This window comes from Hermetia illucens, chromosome 3 (genome assembly GCF_905115235.1).
Source record: "Hermetia illucens chromosome 3, iHerIll2.2.curated.20191125, whole genome shotgun sequence".
Classification (NCBI taxonomy): Eukaryota; Metazoa; Arthropoda; class Insecta; order Diptera; family Stratiomyidae; genus Hermetia; species Hermetia illucens.
Window position 1 is genome coordinate 157,587,368 of NC_051851.1, and position 18,488 is coordinate 157,605,855.

General features: G+C 41.1%; 1 protein-coding gene across 2 annotated transcripts in view; it reads left to right on the forward strand.

Moving 5' to 3' along the window:
- LOC119651382 (lysosome-associated membrane glycoprotein 1) overlaps positions 1-13,114 on the forward strand; it is a 44,151-nt gene extending 31,037 nt beyond the window's left edge. Inside the window, exons 3-5 of one of the 2 annotated variants that reach the window (XR_005249454.1) lie at positions 11,638-11,862; positions 11,922-12,539; positions 12,596-13,114. Coding sequence is in view for 1 of the 2 variants with exons in the window: in XM_038054956.1 (XP_037910884.1) it covers positions 11,638-11,862; positions 11,922-12,265 (569 nt within the window). In the remaining variant the exon portion in view is untranslated. Of the gene's footprint in view, positions 1-11,637; positions 11,863-11,921 lie in introns of both variants that reach the window. The other variant, XM_038054956.1, reaches the window with a different exon arrangement.
- Positions 13,115-18,488: the final 5,374 nt, after the last annotated feature.

Here is an 18,488-nt window from a genome sequence, read left to right on the forward strand (position 1 = left end):
GTCTTATCCAATGTTGGTTACTGAATCCAAACAAAACAATGTATGTTCCCGGCATTTGACAGTAGAAAATTGCCGACATCTCTTCATGACAACTCTTAGCCGCACGTCATATAAAGAACTATATAGAAGTTGAACGTGTCGAACTGTAAAACTCTGCATCATCCACAATACTCACCAGACCGTTCACCCAACAATTAGTCCTTTTTCCTCTGTAAAAAAAATCTTCAAAAGTCAGGACGATCCCAACAGCTCTTTCAACAATTTTCAACATTCCTCGATCAAAATTGGTGTTAAACGCAAGAAGAATTCGCGAATCCGTTACTCAAGCTATTTTGAAACGACTCAAACACGCAGGATACATCCAAAGGCAAACCAGATGGATCCCATACGACCTGAAACCAAGAGATATTGAACGATGATTTTGCATGCCTGAAATGGTGCTTGGATAGTACGAAAGAAAGTCGTTTCTGCATCGAACCATAACCGGAGAAGAAAATTAGATTCAGTAAGACAACCCGAAACCCCAGAAGTCATATGTAAAGCCCGACCACCTAGAAACATCAACACCGAAGCCGAAAATCCATGGTGTTAAAGTTATGTTCAGTATTTGGTGCAATAAAAAGGGGGTGGTCTACTATGAACTTATACAGGCAATAATTGGTCCATTTAAAAAAAGTTCCAAAAAACGTTCAGAATATGCGACCAGGCACGAGCCCATAATATTTCACCATTACAACGCGCGACCTCATGTTGCTGTTTGGGATTAAAAACTATTTGGTAAATAGCGGATGGGGAGTTCTGGCTTAACCCCCTTATAGCGGAGCCATCGTCCCTCGCAATCACCATTGGTTTCCACCTCAATACGTCGTCGGATTTCATAAATTATCAGAAATTTGATACAAACTAGTGACTAACGATGGACAATACTTTGAATAATATATTATTTCATGTTAACTTTCAAATAAATGTGTTTTCAGGTAAAAAAACGTACCAAATTAAATTTGGTGGACCTCGGCGCAAAACCAGAGTGTTCAGAGTTCTTTATTAAGGCAGGCCTAGACCGGATACCGGTTGTTGATGATGATGATAATGAATTAAATTTTACACACAACAAATTAAAATAAGATGAAATAAAATGAGGTATAAACAATCTCAAAGTAATCAAATTGACAAATAAAGGGCTTAGTTCACATCCAAGATTGCTGCCAATAAAGATAGAATATTTTTTTTGAGAAATGTGGGGTCCTAAGTCCGCATCAACTTAATGCAGGACCGGACCAAATGGGGAGCAACTTACTCCCTCTTTTTGTTTGGTCCACGGACCCCTCGCTTAGGGCTTGCACCCAAACTTTATAAAAATGTCAGGCGATGACGGCTTTACGGTTTCTTACCAGGGCAGAGGCAAATCGTCAGGCGCTGCCTCACCTCTGCCCTGGGAGCAGCGTGACCGAAGCGGCTCGCATATGTTGAGTGCTCCTTTATATAATTCTCAGAACACGACATGACGAATACTCGTAAGCTAGGATCAGTGAGCATTAAGGCTCTAGGCATTCCCTGATGGCTATTTATTTGGTTTACAGGTGACTATTATTAGGATGATATGAAAACCCTCATCATTCATATATGGCAAACTAGACTAAAAAATCCAGGACTCAATTTTTAGTGATCTCAAAATTGAACTGTATCAGACATGAATTTACAACCACGAACAATGTCCGCTGCTGACGCACAAACAGATGACAGAAATTATATTTATCTTGATTAAGATAGTCCTTGCAGTTGTGAAGTGAGCAAAACAAATCAAGGTAGACACACGTTCACATGCACTTTGGTATAGGATTTCATCTCCGAATGTTCACTGATAGATAGCAAATCATGTGTCGTTTACCTGACAGAACTGCCTATAACTGGAGAAGTATTCCTATGTTTATTTGTACAGCGTGAATCATTGTTTCCACCACCTGTTAATTTAATAAACCCACTCAAACCTATTATCTAGCTCTAGGTCATTAGGTATAAATTGTTTTTCCCGTGCGACATAAGACGATTTTTAAGGTTTTACACAGAAGAAGCGAACAAATCCTTTCATACCTGAAGCGCCCAGCTTCCGGTTTCCCGGCTTGTTGTCTAGTTGTTTGTTCTTGGGGTCGAAGAGTATGTCGGATGTCACCAAAGTATTATACAGGTTTCCTTATAGACTACATTTTTCAATGAATATTTGTATAGTTGAAAAAACCGTACTCTATTTAAGAATAGGATCATGACGTACATTCAATTTGCAAGTGAGTGCACAATTTAACGGTTGCCTTTGGGGTACCTTTCGCATTTCTGTCGAAGAAGAGCTTGCCTCTGAATCTGATCTGATAGTGCGACACAAAGGGTGTGTTTTAATGAAGCTCAACAACCGTCAAACTAGAGTCGTCGACTCAGGGCAACATCTGTCAAAACCTATGCTGTGGAGAGAAAGTTTGAACACGTGGTAAAATCAAGTCAACAACAACTTTGAGCTATTGTTAGTAATAATGCGATTTCAACCATGCTCATCATGTTCTATGTTATACCCTCCATGGCTGCAAAGTTCGTAATTCTAGGATGAACTTAACTGCCCAAATATCGGTATGGGGGGTATTTCGGAGACTAGGCACCATATAGTGGCATCCTCTTGATTTTTTTTCAGACTTTTCAGTTTCTGAGAATGGGTTTGTGAAAGAAATGATCGCTATCGACCCCCGGTAATCCCAACCTTTCAAACAAATGTCAAAACTAAGAACACCTTCAGAAAGCACTAACCTACATATAGCTTTCATTTGATACCCCACACGACTATTTATCCTTAAATTTAACGTAGAATGATGTGACTCACTGCTTACATGAGCTTTCACAGTTCCCATCTTTCCACTAAATCGTCGTAGAAATCGATAAAATCGTCGAAATCATCCAAGTAGACCGGCATGTGAGCATTCGCTCGATTGATCAGGAACTGGGTAAGGACCATAAAACCGTTTGGAACCATTTGCAGAAGATTGGATTCCAAAAAAAGCGAATGGTAACTGGTGATGAAAAGTAGATCACGTAGAACAACCTCAAGCGAAAAAGATGGTGGTCAAAGCGCAGCGAGCCGGCCCAAACCATCGCCGGATTGACGGCCAGGAAGGTTTTGCTGTGTGTTTAGTAGGATTGGAAGGGAATCATCCACTATGAGCTGCTCAACTGTGGCCAGACCCTCAATTCGGTCCTCTACTCTGAGCAACTCGACCGTTTGAAACAGCCAATTGATCGTCGGCGGCCAGAATTGGTCAATAGGAATGGTGTTGTGTTCCACCAGGACAACGCTCGGTCTCACACATCTTTGACGACCCGCCAAAAGCTACGGGAGCCCAGATGGGATGTCCTATCGCACCCACCGTATAGTGCGGACCTGGCACCAAGTAATGACCATCTCTTCTGGTCCATGCAAAACGCTCTTGGTGCTACTAATTTGGCCTCAAAAAAGGCTTGCGAAAACTGGCTGTCTTAGTTTTTTGCAAATAAGGAGGGGGGAGGGGGGGGATAATGAAGTTGCCTTGTAAATGGCAACAAGTTTTTGAACAAAACGGCGCATCTTTGACTTAAATCGGATAATTCTAAGTATGTTAAATAAAGCGTCAAATTTCGATCACAAATACGACATTTCTTTTTCTTTAACGCATTAAAGCATTCCCAATAAATATGAACTAAAGAGATAAACCAGCAAGCATGGAATGTATCTGCCTAGCAACTCCGACGAATCACTAAAATTTATTGACATTATCGAGAAGGTGTCATCTTGGATAAACCTAATTAAAATTTACATTTCTTTCAAAGTACTTTTCCTGTAAATTTACCTTTTTTTCTTATTTTTAACTATAAACGTGTAAAGCCAACTCAATATAGATTGTACACAAAGCTATCAATTTTCATTTGAATCGAGAAAATATTCGCTGAAATGTAGGTGTAAAAGTCACGTCATTTATCAAAGAAAAAAATTGCACAGTATTTCATGAGTATGTTGTTGGCATAAACGAATGTTATTTCATAAATATTGCTACGTAAATGGATTTAAATTCAGATTAGCTTTTTTATTGCGAGGTAGTCGTCGCTAATGTTGATTATTATTGAAATACATTGCAAACGAACTGAATAAAACAAACTACATTGTTAGATGTCGCTGTCATTTTCGCGTTTTCTTGTGATTTCATCTTTTTACTCTCTTTGAGAAAGTATTTGAATTGAAAATTTCAGATTTGATTTTATATAAAAAATAATGGTAAAAATTAGGATATACTACTATATTGTGTCAAAGTTCACCCGCTTGTAATAGCGTGAAAATTTAAAAACATGGCTCAGAAATACCTGACTAAACAGTAGCGACTGATATCAGCTCAGTCAGTGCTTATCTAGTCTTCTATAATTTATCGCCCATACTTTATTTTACTTATCTTCATAGATCAAGTCTACATTAAACAAAACAATGATAACACGACTGTGTCATACGTGCACCAAATGTTTGGTAAATAGACATTTTTGTTAACAAAATGTCCACTGTCTCCTTTTCATCCCCCAACAAAGCAAATTTCCACTTATCAAATATACTTTGAACATATTTTTAACTCAACAAATTTCTAGAATTCCATATGACTTGAAAGAAGTCTTATTTTAGGTAACCCAATGACTGCATAATTGTTTCTAATCTGTGCTTTGTGTTGACACAAGCGAAGTGATAATGTAGATACGATTCAATTTGTTTGCCTATTTTTTAGGTGGTCATGATAGAGTGCAAGTGCATGGAAATAATTTTGATATTGATAGCAAATAAAGTACATAATCAAAGTGATAAATGCTGTTGTTGTGTATTGCGTAATTTCCGAAGAACTTTCAAAAAGTTCTCTTTTGCGCTGTTCTAATGACCCCCCAGTAAATTTAGTTTTCCCAGAAATTACCACTGTTTACGTTAGGTACTACCACCTCGTGAAATATGATCGCAAAAATGTAATGGACGTACGAGTTAATTACATGAACGCTACGTGTTTTTTTCTATAATCATTATACCTGATTAGAATGTTAGTTTTACATTTTGATTGCAACTCAACTTTGCATGTTGTTTTCTTTGGAAAAAGAAAAAACAATTTAAATGAATCTAAGGTGGAAATTTACTACGCATTCGATTATTGTTATGTATTAAAAAATTCATTGAATCGATATAAACATGTTGATACTAATCCAAATTTACGAACCAACCAAAGTTGTCCCTTAGCTACCTACAAAGTAACTGCTTCAACGGGTTGCTCCTGGTCTACAAAAAATGATTTCATGCAAGAATTGAACCTTCTCAATATGTCGTTTAACTTGTGCTATTTAAGTTTGATCGAGACTAAATCAGTTCCATCTAGACGGTATCGTGTCTTGGAACTATTATAATTTTATAAAATCCCCTTAAACTTTGAATTTGGGGCTGTTATTTTGAACTTGTCTATATCAAGTTTACAAAAAGATGCTTCCGACGTTTTTTTTATATAATGTCAGTGGAGCTTAGCAAAATTGAGGTTTTATCCTAGATCAGTAGTAGTTGCCATCTTTGAGGTAATTTTTTGGGTTCTTTTGTGAAACGAAACCTTGTTAGAATCGATTCGATGTCTGTCTGTCACATCCGATTTATTCGGAAACGGCTGCACCGATTGTCACAAAAATTGATGAGTGGCGCCATTTTATCTTGAGTTTAAGGGGGGCTCCCCATACATGTGAATGGAGGGTGCACAATTTTTTTTCACAGCATGGTGCCATGTGGGATATCAAATGAAAGGACTTAATCAGTACTAGCCTCATATTTGATATCGGGTGAAATATAGGGGAGTGATAGCTAAAAATATGACCCCCAAAAGTGTAAGAGGTCTCGTTCTCAGAACCTATCCAACCGAAAAATCTGAAATCATCACATATCAATTCGTCAATACCACAGCGAAATAAGTTCATATGAATGGGGTCGCCAAGAATTATTTTGTTTTAGTTTTTTAGTCATAGTATATGCGTGCTAATGAAGTTTGCCTATCTAATTCAGATAGAGATATTTGTATTAGGTTGTTGCAAATGAAATGTCGGATATTTGAGTAAAATTTCAAAAAACTATAACTTTTATGAAAATTAATTTTATTAGTCAAAATAAGAACCAGCAGCTTCAATGCACTTCTCCCAACGAGATACAAGGGCATTTATTCCAGTTTCGTAAAAGTCTGGGTTTCTAGAGCTAAGAAATTCTTCAAAGGCACTTTTGACAGCTACTTCATTGCTGAATTGTTTCCCCGCCAAAAAGTGATCCAAATGCTTAAAAAAGTGGTAGTCGGTTGGCGAGAGGTCGGGTGAATATGGTGGATGAGGAAGAGTCTCATATCGTAATTCATTTAATTTTTGGACCGTCATTCTGGAAACATGAGGTCGGGCGTTATCATGGAGCAGTATCACTCCATCTCTGTTGACCAATCTAGGCCGCTGAACACATAATTTCTCGTGCATTTCATCAAGTTGGGCACAATATTTCTCTGCATTAATTGTTTCACCACGCTTCAAAAACGAATAATGAATAATTCCAGATGCAGACCACCAAACAGTTACCATTACCTTCTTCGGGTGAAGGCTCGGTTTTGGCATGTGTTGTGGAGGCTGATCGGCATCTAGCCATTGCGCTGATCTGCGACGGTTGTCGTACAATATCCACTTTTCATCGCATGTCACTATTCTGCGCAAAAAGGGATTGTTCCTGTTGCGGTTGAGTAGAGAACTGGATATTTCCATTCGCAGCGCCATGTTTTGCTCGTTGAGTGCATGCGGAACCCACTTATCAAGCTTCTTCACCTTTCCAAGCTGTTGTAAGTGCCGAGATACTGTCGAATAGCGTACGCCTATTTTCTCTGCAATGTCCCGAATCGATGATCGGGGATCAGATTCCACTATCAAACGCAACTCGTCGTTGTCGATCGATGGTCCTGGGTGTCCACGAGGTTCACTTTTGGAGGGTCATGTCGCCTGATCGGAATTTTTCGAACCACCGCTGTGTCGTTCGTTCGTTTGCTGCGTCAGCTCCAAATGTTTCTGGTTGCCTCCGCTGCGTTGTGACCAAGTTTAAATTCATATAGAAAAAGTAGACGTTTTTGACTCCCTTCTATGCTTTTTTCTTTGAGTTTTACTTGGAACTTCAATGACGACTGAAACTGAAATGACTCCTTGATCGAACGAACGACTATTTATACTCAATTATCCCATACCACCAGAGTCACCTTGCGGCAGTTTTAAACATTAAAATCATAACTAACTTCACTTCATTGAAAAATCCGACATTTCATTTGCAACAACCTAATACATTAAATCAGCTGTATTCAATGTACATACTATATATGTATGGGAAATATGAGTAGGATCAATTTATGTACGTGCATTTATATGTAGAGTATTCGGAAATAGGGAGTTTGTTTGTTTAGAGTGAGGATAATGTCTATGTCTGTAATATGTACGTATGGCTTGTAGTTTGGAAAAATATGAAAAAATATGTTGGATTTATATCTATATACGGATAGAAAAATGTGCGCAGAAATTTCTCACATAAGATGAACACAAAATCTTTATACCCGAGGCGCGAGCTTCTGGTATTCCGACTTGTTTCTAAGTGTTATCAATTAGGCTAGTCTGATAGTTCTACTCAATGAAGTAATAAAAAATTCCTCTTTCGATAAATTCCGGTTCTGTTTATTTCAAAGCATCTGATCTTAAACGTTCTATTCAACGTTCTCCAATACGTTCCATTTTGCTTCCAGATGGGCTCAGGGGGTTGAACCAAACATAATTCGCAGTTGAAGTTGAAGAGCGGAAAGGGAAAGCTTCTGGTACTTCTTTTGTGATTGTCAGTTTTACCTAGAGTCAGAGTCCGGGCACTTGGTAAACAATTCTTTAGCAACGTGTAGCACTGATGAAGGAAACAAGTAGTTCCCGAAATATCGGTATATGCAAGTTAAATAAAAATACTAGCGGAAAAGCAAAATCTCTGTATTTATTTCACATAATTTATGCGGCAGAAACATCGGAAGATTACACTTAGATCTCAAAGAGGTGTCCAGTTGCAAGATGGGGAATTGCGATCCTTCGTAAACGCTACGAGCTGACTATGAAGATCTGAGAAGGCTGGATTCAGCTACCTTCGCTTTTCGTACAGCATTCAAGGTCTTGTGCCATCAAAACAGCGCACCACGGTGTCAATTTTGCTCCTGGGAATATCCACTGATTCTTCATTATTTACCTGTCCCAAATACTGAAAAAAACACGGTCTGGAGAAAAATCCAAATTCATTTCCAAAAGAATAAATTTCGGCAGGATGTTGCGAGATCTGTTTCAAAAACTCATTGGAATCGCCTAGCTTACCATATTATCTAAACGCAATCTGTTCAGATTACTCCCATTACAACGCAAAGTAGCGTGAATGCTCTGAAGTATTTATGACAACCTGTCACACAAATAACGCAATCTCTCTTAATACTTTCCATCATTTTTATTGTTTCTGAAAAAAAACAGCTCCCAATATTGATTGCCATTCATCGATTAAAAGTCCTCTAAAGAAAGACCGCGGTTATATCATTTTTGCGGCGGTTGGGACGCGCTCTTTGGATTTGATTGGAAACAGCTCGAGAACTTATGGAGCGAGAGGAGGCATCATCAGTAGATTTTAGTAGGTCTAGGGCAATAAATCACCCTCACCATGATCGATGTGAAATTCTATACCCATCAATGTTTCCACTATATCTTATGGTTGGTAAAATAAAAATCCGAACAGATGACAGCAACACCCCATCCTTGTTGATATCGTTTAGTACAAGTAGAGTTACACAGATTTCCTCTCAAACTTACTTGATTGGTATAGTAGCACCAAAAATCTAATACAGATATAATGTGTCAGCCACGCCTACATAACAATATTTCAGCTCCTGGCACTGGTTCCACAGCCCTTCTAAAACTGCGAAAGTCGGATCCACTCGCCAGTTATCCTGAGATAATAAATTCCATTGCACGTCATAGCCAGTTAAATAGTGACGGTTCTTTCTCAATGTATGATCTATCCACTGCCACTTCGACCTTTTGATCAGCATCTTCATTTGTGATTACGTTAGACCAAAGTACTCTTGGCATAACGCAGACATGAACTGATGAAAGGTTGGAACCTTCGAGGAAAATCATTTTTTACTCGTATATGCTACTTCCATATAGCAGCACAAGAAAATATTGGCGCGGATCTGCGTAAACTTGACGCTGGCATTTCCAGAATTTTGACCAGAGAATCGCTGTCGATCTCCTAGATATACAAGTGGTTCGACGACCTAGATCTCATTAATACAAAAACGAAGAGTGTGATGGCCCATCGGAATAAGAATCCTGGTTTTGCTGGTGTTTATTTTCAATCTGACCCTGCTTTCTTTTTTCTTTCCCAAACCTACAATCATCTGGACATCATCAGAGTGGCCGAAGTATACCTATAGTCAATCTAGTGTTTCTGATGACAAAATATGAGTCGTCTTAGATTATTTTGCATCGTTCACAGCGTCAGCTTTTTCACACAAACGTTCATTTTTCTTTTCGCTTTCTTTTCATTCATCCGCGCCATATAATTTTATCACGTAATTATCTCTGTTTTGGAATATGACGGTCATTCTCGCTCAAGAACTAAAAGTGTCAGGCCCAAGACAAGTAGAAATCCCTTTGAGGTCCTCAAAAAATCATTTGACTAATGTCCACAATCTGGCTCTAGCTAAAAAGTGCTTGACAATTCCCGCTTCGTCTCCACAACTTCGACAATGCGAATTCTTGGGTATTCTAGCGGCATAGTCCCCTATAGGCCTAAACTTCCGTAATCTTATTCGCATTTGCTCGCATCTGGTCCAGAAGTTCTCGCAATCGGGTCTGGATTTAGGAGGACCAATTTCTCTTCGACTTGGCGCAGGTCGGTGAGCGTTTGCATCTAAAGTCAGCCGCTGCCAAGTAGTGCGAGGCCCGTTCATTCTCCTCTATGTTCCTATGAGCGCGAACCCAGCCTGTTACGTGCGTAGCCAGTCTAGAAGTCCGTACGACTCGCCCAAATTGTGTGTATTCGAGGAAACCCCAGCACCGATTCCACAAATAATTTTTTATTTATCGATGAAAAGTACTGCGTCATAATCTTGCAACACGTCGCCGGTCTTTAATTCTGCTCTGGCTGGAAAGCCCACAGCGAAATTCTTCTTGAGCACGGCTTGCCTCTGAAATAATCTGTTTCCGAAGTATTTCTTCCTGGATGCTACCATAGCGTTTCACATTTCAACATCTGGACTCGTGCAGTCTGAGACCATTATAGTACTTCTTGCTCAGCGCCTGCCACCAGACAATAGAACCGTACGTTAGGATGAAACGAACCACGGCTGTGCACATTAAGAAACCAATCCCAGCCGGTGAGCTCATTTCCTTACAGACGCAGAACGCGATGCAGGTTTTCTTAGCCCGTCGGTTAAAAGCTTTATGTTTAGTCTCCAATTTAACTCAGGATATTGGATAATATTCAGATACTTTACATTGGAGGAAAATGCCAATCTTTGTCAATTTAGCCGCGGGAAGGGAAATTCGGTTACCCTTTTCTTGGTGATAAGTATCATCAACACAGTTTTGGTTGGATTTATCTCACATCTTTGCATTTTACGCCCCCTTTCCCAACGCGCACTCTATGATTTCACTCACAATGGATCCTGACACCAATGTTACCAAGTTATTGTACGCTACCACTTTCATCCCGCGCCTGTCCACCATATCTGTAGCCATTACTGTCAACCAGAGCACCAGAGAGATGGCGCCACCCTGGGGCGTCCTTCTGCTCGCAGCTCTAGTCAATTAGCTAATTCCCAGATCAGATTGGATTATTCTGGTACTTAGCATAGATACTATCCACCATGTAGGACACACATACACCCCAATCCTATTCTGGTTAGATTCTACTCAGTAATAACGTCAAAAAACCCGATCCACCTTCCCAAGCTACACAAGCCCCTCCCGCATGGGTCATTGTTCCACTGGAGCTGCATTTAAGTATGGATGGTTGCCATCAACCCCTAAGAGCGGCATAGTGCGACAACCACACTTACGTGGAACCGCTTTTGATTTATGCCAATACGTCTCAGATTTTCTGAGAAGCATGGCCTTGGTGATCGTAGCAACAGTTGTCAATAATCAACTTGAATGGACATTTTTTGTAGCCCCAAACTTGCTAGTCGTTACATATTCCCCATACTAAAAAATATCCATCATCCTGACAAAAGCTCGAACCTCGGCGTAGAGTCGTGGGTGCACTCTGTTGAACTTTTCCCAATTACAGTTACAAAAACATTCTTTCATTCTTCACCCCATTTCCCCGGTGTTACACAGTAATACAGGTAGGTATCAGTGGCCGCTCCGAGGAGCCCAATTAGCGCTTTGGTGCGCCGTTTTGATGACACAGTAATACAAATACGATAACATTTCGTTAGCAAGATGTCAAAGAACTTCGCTGTTTATTCCATTTAATAATAACTAATATGCCCCATAAAAAGTCAATAAACTACTAAACATATTCTTCCTTTTCAGATAACAAAACCACTACTGCATTGTACAATATTCCACCAAACGCTACCATCGATGCTGGCAACTGTCTGAATCAAACTGAACAGATTAGTCTCGAATGGGGCCCGATAGATGCACTTCACTCACTCGTCATTCAATTCAGCAAAAATGAGTCCAGGAAAGAATTCGCAGTGCAATCGTTAGTTTTCAACATCCCAATTGAAGGTGACAATTTCCCAAATGCTAAAGGTAAGTTAGAAGGGAAAATTCAACCAACATGCGAAAGTAATACTTAAATGATTTTTCAGAGGGTCAGCATGCTCAGCTCATATATGCTGGCAAACCAGTTTTCTCCACTCCACTTCACATGTCCTACCATTGCACCCGCAAACAAAAACTAAACCTAACGGAAACACTTGATATGACCAGCGAACCCAACGGTCAAGTTACTCTCACCAATGTCCAATTTGAGGCCTTCAGACCCAACAATTCAACATCTTTCTCAACGGCCAAGGACTGTGATGCTCCCGACACCCCAGACGTCGTACCAATTGCTGTTGGCATTGCACTAGCTACGTTGATCGTAATTGTATTAATTGCCTATTTGATTGCACGACGACGCTCGACAGCTCGTGGCTACACCAGCTTCTAAAACGTTTGTGTATTTAATTCTAATCGCGAAAAAGAAAATAAATCTGTTTCTCCCCCCGTTTCCCATTTTATATAAGAACACATTAATTACACGCGAAAAGAAAATATTTAAGTTTTTACAAAGTACTGTGGTGAAAATATAGAAATAATAGGAATAGAGCTGTAGCTTAAGGATGTGCGACGGAGAGGAGGAAAGTGTGCGAGTCCTGTGAAACGAAGATGCAGAGTCGCAGCACAGGAAGAAGCAACAAGAGATGGCCGTCACTTTTTACGCGGTAAATCATAATTTTGATTCGGAAATGTGATTTGATTTTCAGTTTATGTTCAACAGAAACAATTGAATATATGTATGGAGTATATTACGCATCTTATCAATCGTCCCATGTGGAATTATACATACATACACCTACAGGACATACCTTCTTTACTTTATCAATCCCTGAAAAATTACTTTTATTTGGTAGCGCGCCTACAGTCAATTTCTTTCTCATAAACTATCTCTCGATTTCGGACTAAGCATGCTAGGGTAAGCGTTGTCAAGATTTTCCTTTGAAAGACACTTAATTGATATCATAGGATGAGGATTTTGGATCCTACGAAGCGAAATCAATAATGAATTTGAACAATTCTAAAAGGCTAGTAATTAGATTGATAACAATTTAAATGAAAATATACACACGGATACAAGAGAACATACACGAAATGATTTTAAATTAAAAATATTCAATTTATTGCTATTAAATCGAGGAATAGAGTCAAGCATGCAGGAGGCGGCGATGTAAAAATATTAATAAAAATGTATGTAAAGAATTTTTATTATTAATAAAGAATATACAAAGCTGAAAGACGATTTGAATCTTTTTTAATTCAATAACTACTTCCTTAAGAATTTTGAGGGTCAATTGCAGGTATTTAATTCATCTTCTTGTGGTAGAAAAAATGTTCCTTTAAAAGGGAAGCAAGGGTGCTACTCACAGTCTAGATTTTCTATTGGTCGAAGGCTGTGACGCGTTTACTAGGCTTCGTTCAAATCACGACAAAGCCAGGATGCGTTTCCCGGTACACTGGATTTGATCAAATCAAGGTACATTTGAAGTTTCTGGGCTAAAAGAAGGCAACAACAAATGGAGTAGTCTACATTGCAAAGTAAATGATGTCATAGTCCCTATTTTCACTACTTCCGACGATACGTCAGCACTTCTTTTGAATATTGAACTGCATTTTGTGCTACCGTGGCCACATTTAAGCTCAAGATACAAAATTTTGCTCGTCAAGCGAACGGAACACAAGAGGGATGCACCTCCAATCAGATTTTTTTTTTCACTATTTATTAAAAAAGCAACTATAAGAAGTTGTGGTGGAATCCCTGCTTGCTAGTGCGACAGTTCTTCCTGTTCCAGCTATTCCGAAGAGCACAAATGACGAATCGAGTGGGGCAGAAACAAGACGCTAGACCCTTACCTAATAATTCTTGTTTGCAGGCATTACTTTCTGATTTGTTTATTGCCTTTTTTGTGATTTTTAAGGTTGTGTTGAAAATAAAACATTCAGAGTAAAAGGGAGAATCATCAAACCTGAATCAGTACAGATACTTCCTGTTGCCACCCTAATACGGGGAATACATCTGCGAGTCATCCCATCCTTGTTGCCACTTTTCAAGCGACTACCGCCTTGCCGTCTTTCGGTATACTGTACCCTTTTCATGTAAATTCATTCTCGGGTTCATTTCTACAATAACACGCGCTGCCCCGCTTGATATTCCCCTGAGGGCGTTACACACCCTTAAGGCCACTGAGCAATAAGTCATGTTTAGCCACTTCCAATTGTCCTCATACGCAAGCACTTCCTCCCAGACCAGCGCCACGTATAAAATGGTAGAGCGAACCACTTTGGCCACAAGTAATTTGCGGCTATATTTTGGTCCTCCAATGTTAAGCATCATCCATGCTAACAATACGCTAGTATTTGCCGTTTTTTTACAGGCATACTCCAAGTGTCTCTTGAAATTGATCTCCGCGTCAATTATTACCCGCAGCTATTTAATAACCAGGTTTGAAGTAATGATGTGATCACCAGCATGAATACTAAACGTATTCCTTTTGCTACGGTTGGTACTCAATACCGCCTCCGTCTTTTTTCTGCAAGCTCAAGCTGAATCATCTCCAGCAATGCTTTTATAGCACCGATGTTCACATCTTCAGGTTGTTTCACGACAACCACGGCTAGATCATCTGCAAAACCGATTATCGTGGCTTCCATTGGCACGGGAAGGACAAGGAACCCGTTGTGCATCACGTTCCACAGGAGAGAATCAAACATTGAGCCCTGTGGTATTTCTATCGTCGTCGTGACGGTGTGCTGTTTAGGTCCCTCATCCGTATCATACCAAAGTGTCCTTTCGAAGAGGTAACTTTCGAGGAATTTTGTCAAATACCTAGGGACACCCGTTTTAGCTAATGAGCTTTTTATACACTTCCAACTAGCTGAATCGAACCCATTTATGACGTCCAATGTTATCCAATAGCAGAAGTTTTATTAGAGGCTATCAAGTCTCAAACCCGCTTTAAAACCCCGTCTACGGCATCATTCGTTAAATGAGCTTGACGGAAACCAAACTGTCCCTCCGATAGGCTATCCGTACATTTTATGATAAGGAGAACTATATTGTAGATGACCCTTTCTAGTATGTACCCTACCGGGAGTATGATGACGGAGGTCTCGGTTGCTTATTGAGCTTCGCGAGCAAAACTAATTTTTGCGTCATCCATTCAACCGAGAAAACTTCTGCCATGCATACCTCAAATTCGCTAATAAACCAGCTGGGTCTGGTCTTCATAACGAGTTTGTTGGCTCTATTGGGAACAGCATTCAAACCGATTATCCGACAAATCTCTGCAAGTTTCTCCTTGGTTACCGTAGGTATGGTGAAGACGACCACCGCTTGCTCATATATTTTGTGCTCCCCTTTATGCGGAGGGATATTCGTTCCACCAATAGTTTGACCACTTCTTGATGAGAATTCGCTAGCTGGCCATATTTACTATCTGTCTGTCGCACACTTTTCTCCAGTTGAAAAATAATTTGATGGACATATGGCAATTCCCCGCATATATTGAGTGACATAAATTTGTGTGGAGTTAAAGGGGAGCTGGTAGTAACAATGTTTTTACCCAATGTACCCGGATAAGGTGTCAAATGAAAGGTCTCAATCAGTACTTTCATAAACAGATTTTATTCTCAAGGTAAATTACAAAATAGGGGAGTAAGGAGCCAAAATGTGCCCTCTTAAAGTGAGGCAGGACTCATTTTCGCAAACTGATCAGCCGAAAAATCTGAAAAAAATCACGACAATGCATTTGTGGCGGCACATCGGAGGTGGTCAAAGGGTAGTATAGGTCCCGGGGCGAAACGTGGATTGGTACCCACGATGGAGCATAAAACCTGGGAAATGCCTGCTGAACCAACACCAGCAGCTCTACTACCAAACCCTATCTCCACCTCCACGTGGTGACCGCTGGGAGCTCTTTCTTGACGAAAAGCTGCAGACGGAGAAGGATGAAGGCGAGTCTCCCGCGCCTAAAAACGGGACAAATTGTACCAACTGGTCCTCCAGGTTGGGGGTTGGGTAGGGCTGACAACCCTACACGGAAAACAACCTGTTACGAAGCCACAACAGGAGCCTCGGATAGGACGGATGTTAAAACGACGGACCCGGCAACGACAAAGGAACAGCGATTTGCGCATTTTCTCATGGAACGTGCGCTCCCTGTACAGAGATGAAGCTGATAAGCAGCTAGCCGATACCCTGTCCCAATATAGGGCTGATGTAACAGCGTTGCAAGAGATGCGATGGACAGGGACCGGTTTCCTGGAGAAGAGCCACTACACCATATATTATAGCGGCCATTCAGTAAACCATGTGCTCGGAGTAGGTTTCTTAGTCAGCCAAAAAATGAAACCTGCTGTTATCGGCTTTGACAGTATAAGCGAACGGCTATGCACTCTGCGCTTGCGAGGCAAGTTTAGAAATATAAGCCTCATAAACGTTCACGCCCCTACAGAGGAGACTGCAGAGTCGGAGAAGGATACCTTCTACGAGGCAGTAGAAAGAACCCTCGAAGCCTGTCCCAGATATGATATCAAAATCATACTTGGGGATTTTAACAGCCAAGTAGGGAAGGAGCCCGTATTCAGGCGATACGTTGGCTCCCATAGCTTACACGAAAAAACAAATGATAACGGACTGCGGACTATTCAATTAGCAGGGTCACACGAAATGGTTGTTCGAAGTACCTAGTTTGCGCGGAAAGCGGTCCACAAACATACGTGGGCCTCTCCAGACGGGACCACTTTCAACCAAATTGACCACGTGTTGATCGAACGCCGACACCTCTCAGCCTTGATGAATGTCAGAACATATAGGGGGGCCAATATAGACTCGGATCACTATCTCGTTGGCATGGTGCTCCGAGCTCGAATAACAATACCACCTAGAATCCCCTCTGACAATCAGGTGAGAGTGAACACTGAAGCCATCCACAACACAACCCTCCGCGACACCTATAAGAGGGAAATGGATGCCGCAATAACCGCAGTCAATAGAGGACCTGAAGATGAAGCATCAACTAATGATCTTCACAACCACCTGAAGAACGTTATCATGGATACGGCCACAAATATACTTGGCCCCAGCCGCAAAAGGAGTCGGAACGGCTGGTTTGACGATGAATGTAAGCTAGCAACGGAACGGAAGAATGCCGCATACCGAGTAATGTTGCATTCTCAAAGAACGCGGGCACGCGCAGAGACTTATCACGAGCTCCGTCGAGCGGAGAAGCGACTTCACAGACGGAAAAAGGAAGCCTGGGAGAACCAACAAGTCTGTGAACTAGAAAAGTACAGGGAGCAACCGCACCAGACGCGCAAGTTTTACCAACAAGTCAGCAGGATGAAGCCTTATACACCTCGATGCTCATCCTGCCGCGACAAAGAGGGAAATCTGATTTCCGACAGAATGGGCATATTAGAGCGATGGGTTGAGTACTTTGATGAGCTACTGAACAACCAGAACATCGGCGAGTTGGAGGTCCCGCCAACTGAAGACGACGGACAAATACTGCCACCACCAAGTTTAGGAGAAACAGTCCGTGCAATTCATCGGCTAAAAAATCATAAGTCGCCAGGAGCCGATGGAATTACAGCCGAATTGGTTAAATATGGAGGCGACCAGTTACACCAAGTGGTTCATCAACTTGTGCTCAAGGTATGGGACAGCGAATCAATGCCTGACGATTGGCAAAGAGGCATTATCTGTCTCATACATAAAAAGGGAGATATCACACAGTGCAGCAATTATAGAGGTATCACGTTGCTGAGTACCATCTATAAGATATTCTCCACTATCTTGCTAGGCCGGATAGCCCCATACGCCCAGAACATCATTGGCCCATACCAAAGAGGCTTCACTCCAGGCAAATCAGCAACAGATCAGATTTTCTCTGTGCGGCAGGCGATGGAAAAACTGTTGGAATATGGACAACAGTTGCACCATCTGTTCATCGACTTTAAAGCCGCCTATGATAGCATAGCCAGGGTAAAACTGTACACGGCCATGAGAGAATTCGGTATCCCGACGAAATTAATAAGACTGACTAGGCTGACCCTGACCAATGTGCGAGGCCAGATAAAAGCAGCAGGATCACTCTCAAGACCATTCGACATCAACAACGGTCTACGACAAGGGGATGCGCTATCATGCGTCCTCTTTAACCTGGCCCTCGAGAAGGTGATCCGTGATGCTGAGGTGAATGCAAGAGGTACGATCCTCTTCAAGTCCATCCAACTACTGGCCTATGCTGACGATATCGACATCATGGGAAGAACCACCCGAGACGTTCAAACTGCCTTCATCCAGATCGAGCAGGCGGCAATTGAGGCGAGATCTTGGGCTGCACATCAATGAAGGTAAGACAAAATATATGGTGGCAACGTCAGCACCGAAGACGAATCAACCAACAACATCAAACCGCACTGGTCAAACACAAACACGAACAAGAATAAGGATAGGGGAATACAGCTTTGAGACCGTTGACAATTTCTCCTATCTAGGGTCGAAAATCACAACCGATAACAACTACGATGATGAAATCCGCGCACGGTTGTTGTCAGCCAACAGAGCCTATTTCAGCTTACAAAGACTGTTCCGCTCGAAACGTCTCACCATA